The sequence below is a fragment of the Helianthus annuus genome, chromosome 14, assembly GCF_002127325.2.
Source record: "Helianthus annuus cultivar XRQ/B chromosome 14, HanXRQr2.0-SUNRISE, whole genome shotgun sequence".
Taxonomy (NCBI): domain Eukaryota; kingdom Viridiplantae; phylum Streptophyta; class Magnoliopsida; order Asterales; family Asteraceae; genus Helianthus; species Helianthus annuus.
Window position 1 is genome coordinate 11960960 of NC_035446.2, and position 11531 is coordinate 11972490.

The following is an 11531-nucleotide window of genomic DNA, read 5'->3' on the forward strand; positions in this document are numbered from 1 at the left end:
GGTTCGGATTCTAACTACGAGGTTCACTGATTTCGGGTTAAATGTTAAACTACCGTTCCGAACAGTTCACTGGCCGGACTTGGGTGATTCCTGTCCGAACCATTGAAACAAGTAAGACCCCACGTTCTATGGTTCAACTCGTTGTCAAAATACCTCAAAATCATATCAAAACAAACAAAACAGCCAAGTGTTAGACGAAAGGCCGACCAGGTCAGAAATGCTGGCCGAACGGCTAGGCTGTTCGAACGAATAGCCCAGCCGATCGGACTTGCCAGCCGATCGACCGGGCCAACCGATCGACCGGGCCAGCCGATCGGCTAGCACATGGACCCACACATTACAAAGTTTCATGAAGTGTACTATTGACAAAGTGATGTTCGATCGAATATGCTACTCGATTGGTAAACCTTACTGTTCGAATCATGAGATACTATACTTCAACACTTAACCATTTTTCAACTCGTTTGATGCATTCGGGTGCCACCCGATCGAATGTACCACCCGATCGAGTGACACTTTGTTAAGGACTTACACTGAGGTAACCTAACCGATTGGTTGGACCGACCGATCGAACGGCCCAGTCGATCGACCGACCTGAAAGGTAAGGATACTTCGATGTTTCCAAATAATGCCGCAAAAACCTCAAAAGTTCAAACCATCATACACAAACACATCCATCACAAAGGAAGAAACAATCCACTTGAACTGTCCAAGCCGATCGAGCCTTCCGGCCGATCGAGCAGGCCACCCGAACGGTTAGACCAACCGAGCGGTTGGGCTGTTCGACCCAATTTCACTTGTTTGCATTTCCGCGTTACTCATCGTTATGTTATCGAACTATTCAGGCTAACCTACTCTCAGCGCTCCCTTCAATCCATAATCAATCACTGTGAGTATACTCGATCCCTTTTTGCTTTTAGCACTTTTGGGTGTTACATACGTTACCTATCAAAATCATAATCAGTTACACTATACAAACTATTTGAACGCTAACCGATCGCATGTATTACTTGACTAAATGAATGCTGTTTATTATGTTTACACGTGGAATGCTATCTACCTGCCTTAGCAACATAGTACTATAGTTTGGACTCAGCACCCGTTCACACGGGGGTTGTTAAGGACAATTACTTGCATGGATTACGGTGGTATTCATGTATTGCGAACTGTCTCGGACAGTCAACCCGCAGTCATTGGTATCGATGGTCCCATGTCGATAATTAACATGCTTCGTTTTCCTCTGTGTACGTGCCTGGTTATGCGTAAACTATTCGAACTCTATATGCTATTATCAAACTTGTGTACTCACCTTTACATTATATGTATTGACTTTATTTTAACGTGTGTGACAGGTGTTTAAGATGCATTCTTGCTAGGGAAGCGAGGCTAGAATACGTTTCTAGAGGCCCCCAACAAATAGTTGTCTGAGCAGGAGTCTAGGGCTTAGCTGTCTGTAGATCTTGTCCAGATGGGTCTTAGAAACATTGAACAATACTTTATTCATTTGGTTTTGTAATAATTAAATCTGAGTTGTCGGAACATGATTATTTGACTAGATGCTCCTGTAATAACTTGTTATTAATTTGGGATACGGTATGGGACGTATCATTTAAACTGAATTTGTATAATAGTTGTTGTGGAAACTTCTGGACAATCTGTTTCGCTCAGTGCCGCGCCCCGATGATTCCGCCATCGGTTGGGGAGTGACACATGTGTCCAGCCAGAACAATGTTTTATCTCCTCGACCTAGCTTTGGTACCAATCTATTTGTGACATCGACGCCTGTGGTACGAGATACTCTACCGATGTTGACAATACTTTTCCAAACTCCTCCAAGTGAACATTTGAGTGGGATAGATTTGTTGCATCTAGCTCCTCCATGTATGGTCGTGATAACCCGTGCCCAAAGCTGTAATTTTTCATTTTTAAACCTCACCCCCCATTTAACCATTAATGCTTTGTTTATCGAAGCAAGGCTACCGATTCCTAGACCCCCATCTTCTTTCGGAGCCATAACCTTGTACCAGGGGACCTAACTCACTTTATTATTTTCCGAGCAACCGCCCCATAGAAACTTTCTTCTAATCATATCTAGGTGCTTCGTTACTTGTATCGATGCATTGAAGAGAGAGAAGTAATATGTCAGTAGGTTACCGAGTACCGCCTTTATGAGTGTTTCTCTCCCCTCAAAGGATAGTGTTATCGCCTTCCACAATGAGAGTTTCTTCTCAAATCTTTCAACAATGGGCTTCCATTTTTTTTACCAAGCCCATGTTTGCACCAACGGGTAGGCCTAGATAAATGAACAGTATTACCCCTTCCTTACATTGAAGGATGGAAGCCATATGTGTAATACAAATAATTGACTTTTTTTTGAAGTTGACTTCAATCCGGAAGATAGATGAAAACATCTAAGCAATCTCGCAAGGTTATGGAAATTCGCCTCGGACCATTCACCCACAAATAAGACGTCATCAGCATAAAGTAAGTGTGAGATTGTAGGACCGTCTCCCGGTGTTTTGATAATACCTTGTTCCAATGCACTTTCCATTGTCACATGTAGTGCCTCCATAGCTAGTATAAAGAGAATAGGGGATAATGGGTCACCTTGACGAACCCCTCTTTGTATGTTGAACTCCAAGGTTGGTGACCCGTTGACTAGGATTGAGGACCTAGCTAACGAGAGAATACCCAAGACCCATTTCCTCCATAATGCTGGGAAGCCCATTTGTGCAAGAACCGAGTCCAAGAACTCCCGGTTTAGAGAGTCAAACGCCTTTTCAAAGTCAACTTTAAAGAGCATCACTTTTTGTTTCGCCGTTTTCCCCCATGATACAAGTTCGTTTATTACCAAGGGTCCTTCCAAGATGCTTCGCCCTTCAATGTAGGCCGTTTGGGTGTCACTAACCAAATGACCCATCACTTTCTTTAACTGAGAGGCTAGTATTTTCGAGACATACTTTGAAATACATCTGATGAGATTTATTGGCCAAAATTCTTTTATAAGTTGAGGGTTGGGGATTTGGGGACAAGGGTGATAAAGTTAGAATTACATCCACGGTTTAGTTTCCCGTGCACATAAAAGTAGTCTAGAAGCAAGTAGAAATCTTCCTCAAATATGTCCTAAAAGTGTTCTATAAACCTGAAAGTGAAGCCATCGGGCCCCGGAGCTTTGTCGCCACCAAACATCCACACGATATCTTTAATTTCTTCCTTCGAAAATCTTTTGACTAACATGGATGTTTTGTTGGGTGGAGGGACCTTGAAACCGCTATTGTTGAAACGTGGTTGATTCCGGTTTTCCTCTGTAAAAAGAGACTCGAAAAAGCCTTTAATCTTCACTTTCAAGGCTTCCAATTGCGATATCCAAACATCATCGAAAACTAGGCTGTGAATGCAATTATATTTTTGGTGACCCTTTATTATTCTGTGAAAGAAAGATAAATTTTCATCTCCATCCACCGCCCATTTGACTTTTGCTCTCTATTTCAAGTCCTCCGACCGACTATCATCTATATCATTCAGCCTTTTTATCCATGAGTCTTTGTCTCTAATTTGGACTTCTGAAAGTGTTAAAGTTTCAGCTTTGAGATCCAAAGCCTCTACCTTGCTTGGCAAGTCTTTCAGAACCTCACCGTCCCTGTTTTTGATACCCTTGCACCATGGTTTGACAACCTTTTTTATGGCGATCAGACGTGAAGCCATTAGTTTATCAGGTGGGTCGAACGCATTCCCTCATACGCATTTTTCACAATTTCATCAAGCACCGTTTCTTTTAGCCATGAATTGAAGAATCGAAAAGGTTGTGTCCCATGAATAGTATCAGCGTAAAGTAATAACAAAGGACGATGGTCAGACCTGTATCTTGGTAGGCCCGTGAGTTTTGCCAGAGGCCAAAGCGTGAGAAACGAGTGACTAACCAAAACCCGGTCTATTTTACTAAATCTCTTGCCATCATCAGATCTGTAAATGAAGTTACAACCCATCATTGCATACTCTGAAAGTCCCGCGTTACGAATGAAAGAGTTGAAATCATCCGCACACTAAGTAATGAATTTGGAGTTTTTCCGCTCCCTAGGCTCCCGTACATTGTTGAAATCACCTAGGAATATCCACGATCCTGAGTACAAGTTCATCAGTCCTAAAAGATCTGACCACAGGTTTCGTTTAAGAGTTAAATCATGTGGAGCGTACACATTGACTACAATGACCTCCCCCCACCATTCTGTAATTCACCCACGGTGGCAAGAAAAAAGCGATTTGTTGCTGAGGCTTTCTTTACAAATACAACTAGGTCCCAAATGTTGAGAAGACCACCTGACCTGCCAGACGCATCTATGGATTCGAAATCAAAGATTGTATTGTCCCAGAAAGTTCTAACCTATAAATTAGTCGAGTTGGACATTTGTGTTTCCTATACCGCGATGAAGCTTAAGTTGTTATGCCTCTTAGACTTCGGATATGCTCCGCTTTCCTGGAGTCACCCGCCCCCCGTATATTAGTGAAAAGAAATTCATTGTTGACCATTTGACACCTGAGCCCCGATAATCTGATGTCGCAACTTGTCCTCGTTACCTGACATAGAGAAACCCAAGCATTCCCCCACCTCCTTTGTTAGATTGACTTCTTTTTTGACCTGAATCGTAGAAGATGGGTTGCTGTAGTTTGAGTTTTCTGGACCCTCATGACCTGAATCTCCTCCCCCTTTGTTTTTTATTTATTACATTGTCGTCATGTCTGTCCGTCCACAGGGTATCCTTCATCTTCATAAAGAAATGAAATTTAGACTTCCTTGGGTGACTTTTTTTGTTTACAATGGGTGAGATCGGTAGTATTGAGTCACCAATTGAAGATGGTGAGTTGTTTAGGTCAATGGGTTGTTTGTCTCTTTCTCCTTTATTAACTATCTCCATTAAATTAAAAGGATCTGGTGAATCAGGGACCACCCCTTCATTCGAAATGGGTTTAGGAGAAATGGGGTCCACTGAAACATTTGAGTTGGGCTTGGAAGGGGGAGTTTAATTAATACAAACCATCTCTTCAAAAAGATCTGCAGGCCCAACCCCGAGTTTTTTGACCATAGGTCCTTAGGCTTGAGTCTAGGTGGGGTATCATAAGGTTCCACTGAGGAACCATCCATCTGGGATAGTGGAGTCCCATCATTAATCATGAAGCTTGGAATCAGAAGTGCACGGGGACTCTGTAAAAGCCACGTGTACAGGTGAAATGATGAAGTGTTTTTCTTGAGACTTTCTTTTCCCCGAGGTAACCGAACCGACACCACTACCACCCCCTTTGGATAACCCTTTTGACCTTTTAGATTCTAGTGACCTGATTGACGAAGTTCTCGTAGTTCGGTTCTGATGGTTTTCCAAAAATCCAGAACCTTTACTGATTCCTCCTCCGATATCCATGCCACATACGGGTGCCCATCCCATGCAAACGTGAGCTTACTATTGATTCTGCCCACATCTGAGGTAAACATACATAGACGACTGACTAAGAGGTCAAGGTCCTCCGATGAAGCATCTGATGGTATTACCACCTTACCTAGCATTTATCTGATCTGGTTGAAAATTTGGGGGCCCCTGAACTGAAGGGGAACACCTCTGATATGGATCCATGCTAAATGCTCGAAGGTTACAGATTGACCTTCCCACTGGGTCAGGGAAGAGAATCATACCCTCCAGTCCATTTCCCTGTTGTTTAATAGTTGAAGATCCATATGAGATGACTCGAACGCGAGCAATAACCTCAGGCCACCCAGGTATCTCAGCTCAAAACCATCTAGACCTGCTTCTTCTAACAGGGACCCATTTGTTTGAGGTTATAAGGGTTACGGATTACCCCTATCAAAGATCTTCCTTTCCAACGTTTGGAAGCCTCACTTTCTGATAGGTGCGGTTCAAGTGACTTCTCTGGCACAATTACGCTCTGGATCTCTGTAACCGCACCGCTGAAATTCTTCCCGGTTGAGACATGATTCGCTAGGTTCATGCTCTGGTATAAATGTAATTTCGTCTATATTTTACGTCACGTGAGTTACTTACTGTTATAAATTCGTATTTTTCTTTTCCGCTTTTCCAGATTTTTGGTTGTTGTTGGCTTGCTACTTATCACAGTACTACCTCACCACTAACAATGGTAGCATGGTTTTATGCCCCTGTCCCGCAACGCAGGGCCTTAAAATTAATTTTACATATAATTATAATTGTTATATTAGTATAAGGTATCATAGGGTAATGTTAAAATGAGAACACATATATTTCGTAAGAATCGTGAGAAATTTGTCAAAAATCATTCAAGTTCAATTTTTTACACTTATCATTATTATTAAAATACAAGATTAGAATATAAATTCACACGTTTAAATTTATATGTATTTATAAATATTTTCTTACACATGTGTAAATTTGTTTTATTTTGCACATATGTAAAAGATTTATTAATAGTAGAGATTTTCAAGGAAAGGTGAATTATTCAATGAGTAATTTTTTCTAAAGTTGTGTTTCAATAACAAGAGGGTTGTATATGAATTTTTTTTTATTTTAATTGGTTTTTCATTAGTTAGTACGGTTCTCTTAATATTTGGAATTCTCAAGATAACCCCATACAATTATATTGCATAAAAGTTATATAAACAATAAGCTCACTTATTAAACAAGTTTATTTTTAGGCTCAAGTTCGTTCAATGTCGGCTTGTTTCATAACGAGCTTATATCGAGCAGCTCGCAACCGGTTTATTACATATAAAAGTTTGGCTCATGATTGGTTGAATATATTTAACTAATAACTAATAAATGAGTCGAACTCAAACTCTTTTAAATAAAGTGAGCTCAAGCTTGGCTATACCTATACTTATTACTTTACTCCTAAGTTTGTCCTAAAGCTCACGCTCTAGATTAATTGAAAATATTCAACTAATAAATAATAAATGAGTAGAGCTTAAGTTTAAAAATCTATTCTTTAGAAATAGAACTCAAGTTCTTGTAAAATAAATATTCCACCCCTAAATTTGTCTTAAAAGTCAGTCACATGATTGGTTGAAAATATTTCAGGCCAACATTCATAAAAATAGTGAAGAAAGGAACAGTTGAGCTACTTAGTCACATTTGTGAACTGTGGGATATGGGTGTTGTATGGACTTCCAATGGTCCATCCTCACAGCTTGTTGCTGGTCACGGTCAGGCTTCTTGTTATATATAATATGAAATAACAACAAGTGGCCTAAATAGACTCATAATTTTGTCAACGCATGTTTTAAAAATCAGGGCAACAAGCCGATTTGTTATGTCACACGAGTTAGACGTACGGCCGGTCTTAATATTAATATTATTATATATAATTAAATTGAAGATTATAATCAACGTTGTAAAAGAAAAGCCCCAATTTTAAGCTTCAAAATTTTTAATTCCCCAAATTCTTTTATGTAACATGATTGGGGTTAGCACTTAGCACAAGTACACAAGACCTTAGACTACTAATTTGCTTTGTATAGTTACCGAAAACATGATTTAGGATGCGTTATCAAAAGGTTAAATAATGCATGGAGGATATTAAGCTTGACTAATACAAAACTAATTGACTACTGAATTTAACCAACAAAATTATTTTGCAAAATCTTATCTAAGTTATATATTCATGTTTAATTTGTAATATATAAATAAATTCTAAAATATATCTATTTTTAACGGTTTTTAGTTTTATTTAAGTTTTTCTTTTTTAATAACTAAACTTGCACACCATAAAGATTGAACCCTAATCTCTTCTATTCTAAACTCTATCTAAACTCACCAATACCACTGGGCTATTCCGAGTGGATAGTTTTATTTAAGTAAATACTACTAGAATGGATAATTAAGCACCAAAGATAATGTTTCAAAGCCCTATCAACATTTATATAATTTTAAATTACAATCTTTTTGAAAGAAAATACATTCAAGAAGTAGTAATATTGAATATTTACATCTATGACAATGATTTAAAACAAAAAAAATGAAAGAATAATGAACAAAACCTTTCTCACAAAAACAAAATATCCATTTCCCATAAGAAACCAAAATTAAACTTTTTGTAACTGAAGAGGCTTAGGTTGCTGCATGGTTCTCCTCTTCCACAAATTAATTTCATTTCTTGGCTCCACATGATTCAACCCTGCAATCCTAACAATATTATCATCAAACCCTAATGAATTCCTTATGATCACAGGAGCAGAAGAAGGGACCACAACACGTTCATCATCACTTTCTTCATCTGAATCATATCTCCTCGCCGCAACCTCCTTCGTCCAATCAATATTCGATAACTTATCCCGACCACTCGAAAACCGCTTCATCGCACCCAAACTTGGAGCCTCTGAATTTTTCTTCCCGGAATCCGATCTTGAGGGAGTAATCCCACCAAATATTTTCTTAAACCCTAATTTTTTCTTGCTTTCTTTTTTGTGATCATTGTTAGTTGGACTTTCTGGTGTAGCTGACGTAAGCCTCAAAACTTTATTGGTTGGCGGTCTATTGACCGGCTTTTGAGGTTTGTTCTTTTTGTTCTTGCACTTAACCGTTCCCATGCATGAGACCCTTGGAGAGGTGGGCTCATACACGGGGATATGATCGTGGTTGATTTTGACTTTTCGACGGGTGTCCGCTAGAACCATGGATACCATGGGGCCGGAGAACCCGATTCCAAGGTTGGATTTGTGGGGTTTGTCCGTCGATCTTTTGTCTCTCGACGGACTATATATCGAAGGGTTTTGAAACGAAACCGATGATGTTGGTCCTGGTAGATACCTCAAGATTGTTTTCTTTGATTTTGCTGATGACTTTTGCTGATCCATTTGTAGATTATGTATCTTATATTCTTCAAGAATTTGTAACAAATGTTTGTGAACTTTTTGGGTGTGTATATATATGGTGATTGAAGGAAAGAGAGAGGAAAGGAGCAAGTTGAGAAAAGTCTTTAACTCCGGCGAGATTGAGTGAGACAAAATTTGGAGAACGTGTATGAATATATTATGAAAAAGTCATTGGTAAAACTAGGGCAATTAACATAATCTGACTCGTTTAGAGACTATTTCATAAACAACCCCTATACTTAGTTAAGTTCACGTATAAAGTGTCTTATCGTACAAAACGTACAAAAACGACATGAAAAAAAATGCGGTGATATTTTCGTAATTATTTGCTCGTAGGTTAATTATCAAAATTACTCTACAAATGATTTTATAAAGTAATATGATATTCAACAAAATTACCTTACAAGATCAAAATTACCATACAAGATCATTTGCAGAGTAATTTTGCTAATTACTCTACGAGTAAATAATTATGAAAATGCTACCGTGTTTTTTCAGCAAAGCCTTCAGTTCGTACGATTTGTACGTCAAAGTTATTTGTATTTGATCTTTTGTCCACTTTTTTATTCTTTATGTTGTTGTCCCAAACTTGGATTTTTGTTCGGGTGTGAATTTATGATACGACATAGATCTAACATGTAATTTGCTAGTTTCTTTAGTTTTGGACCGAATTCGTGAACACGTTTAGTTTAATGGAGCATGTCCATGTAAGCCCCTATACTTATTTATTCTTGATGTTATTGTCCCAAATTTGCTTTTTTGTTCGGGTGTCAATTTATGATATGGCATGGATCTAACACGTAATTCTTTGGTTTGAGTTAGTTTTGGACCGAACTCGTGGACACCTTAGCTAAATGAAACATGTATGTGTCAACTTAGTGTGTGATAACTTTAATTATTTGGATGTTTTTTATGCTAAATCTATAAATGCTAAAACTAAATTGACATAGTTTGAAAATAAATGATTTAAAATAATACAGAAAAATACTATGAAAAAATTAAAAACCTTAAAAGTATGTATATGAGAAAAAGAAATAACATATTTTTTTTTTTGGGCAAAATGGGTCGTGAGCGAATACACTTGTTAGGTAAAGGGTTGATGTGCGAGACATGATTTTTGGGCCTATTATGTATATAGACAAAAGATCAAATACAAATAAAATTAATGTACAAAACGTACGAACTAAAGGTTTTGCTGAAAAAATGTGTGGCATTTTCGTAATTATCAAAATTACTCTACAAATGATTCTGTAGAGTAATTTTGATCTTTGTAGAGTAATTTTGTAAAATGTTCCTATAGAGTAATTTTGATCTTATAGGGTAATTATCAAAAGAGTAAATTACAAGTTTTGTCCTTTACGTTTACATCAAATTGCAGACGCTGTCCTTTAGCGCAAAATTTGACAAGTTTTGTACTTAATGTTCTAAAATCTTGCATGTTATGTCCTTTAGGCCAAAACCAGTTAGATTTTTTGGTTAAATTTGATCATGTGCCTTGCACATGAGGGTATTCTTGTCATTATATCTTTTCAGGGGCTATTCTGTAAAATAACTTAGATGTAGGGACTGGTTTTAAAAAAATAAAAAGATTGATAAATACAAAAAATCTTGCCTCTCTCTCTAAAACAGCTTACTCTTCTCTCTCTTGTTGCAGAAACTTTACAATCACCATTAACATCAACATTACAATCATGAAAACCATTTTACATATTCATAAAAAAATCACTAGAAATAATGATCATCAATAGCCATCCTTGAAGCCGACTAAACCATAAATCGTCGTTCTGCTCCTCCGTATTCACCGAAGATTTCCTCAATTCGATGGTAAATCACTCTAATCTCTTTGATCTATCAAGTTTTGATCCCATTTGTTCTCTCTCTCCTCTCTCTCTCTCTCTCTCTCTCTCTCTATCAAGTTGAGCGGTTGTGGATGGTGACGGTGGCGGGTTGTGATGTTGGATGTGGTGGTTAGTGATTTAGGTTATGTGCAGGTTGTTTGGGATTAAGGTTTCTGTGAAGGTGGTTATGATGGAAACGGTGGGGGGTTGTGATGTGGATGGGGTGGTGGGTTTTAATGGTGGTGGTTGGGCTTAGGGTTCCGGTGGGGGTGGATGGGGTGGTTGGGGTTAGGGTTCCGGTGGGGGTGGTGACTGGTGACGGTGGAGACGGTGGTTCTGAAAAATATTCAGGGGTGGTGACTGGTGACTGGTGTCGTTTCAACGTTTTTCTCAAGTTCTATTTACAAATTTGCTTCATTTTATTTTACTTTTTTTAGTTCTAATTGCTGTTTTTTGATAAATATTTTCGATAATTTTTGTTTTATATTTATTTTGATGAATTTTGAAATTAGGGTTTGTAAAACAATGGATTTGGGGGCGAAATCAGTGGATGAAGTGTTGGAAGAGATAATGAGGATTCATAAATCACCTTTTCTATGTTGTTTGATTTGATTTCTTAGTGTAACATTTCCAGTAAATCAATAGAATTACATCTTCTTTCTTCATAATTTGATTATCATTGTTACTTCAATTTGGGATCACTTCATTGTGGTGGTTATGTGTTGATGGAGATGGTGGGAGACAGAGAATTGATGGTGGTGGTGATAATTTTTAAACAAATTTTGTTTTGGTTTTTTAAATAATATTAAATAAATGGCTAAAAAGACTAAAATACCCTCGTG

The 11531-nt window shown here is 38.0% G+C and overlaps 1 protein-coding gene across 1 annotated transcript; it reads right to left on the reverse strand.

Moving 5' to 3' along the window:
* Positions 1-7881: 7881 nt before the first annotated feature.
* Positions 7882-8965, reverse strand: LOC110908041 (uncharacterized protein At1g76070). The gene has a single exon (XM_022152938.2). The coding sequence runs from the start codon at positions 8831-8833 to the stop codon at positions 8063-8065; it is 771 nt and encodes a 256-aa protein (XP_022008630.1). The 5' UTR covers positions 8834-8965; the 3' UTR covers positions 7882-8062.
* Positions 8966-11531: the final 2566 nt, after the last annotated feature.

What these genes read in the sequence shown, in the direction of transcription:
- LOC110908041 (XM_022152938.2), bottom strand. Translation starts at nt 8,833, where the DNA reads ATGGATCAGCAAAAGTCATCAGCAAAATCAAAGAAAACAATCTTGAGG.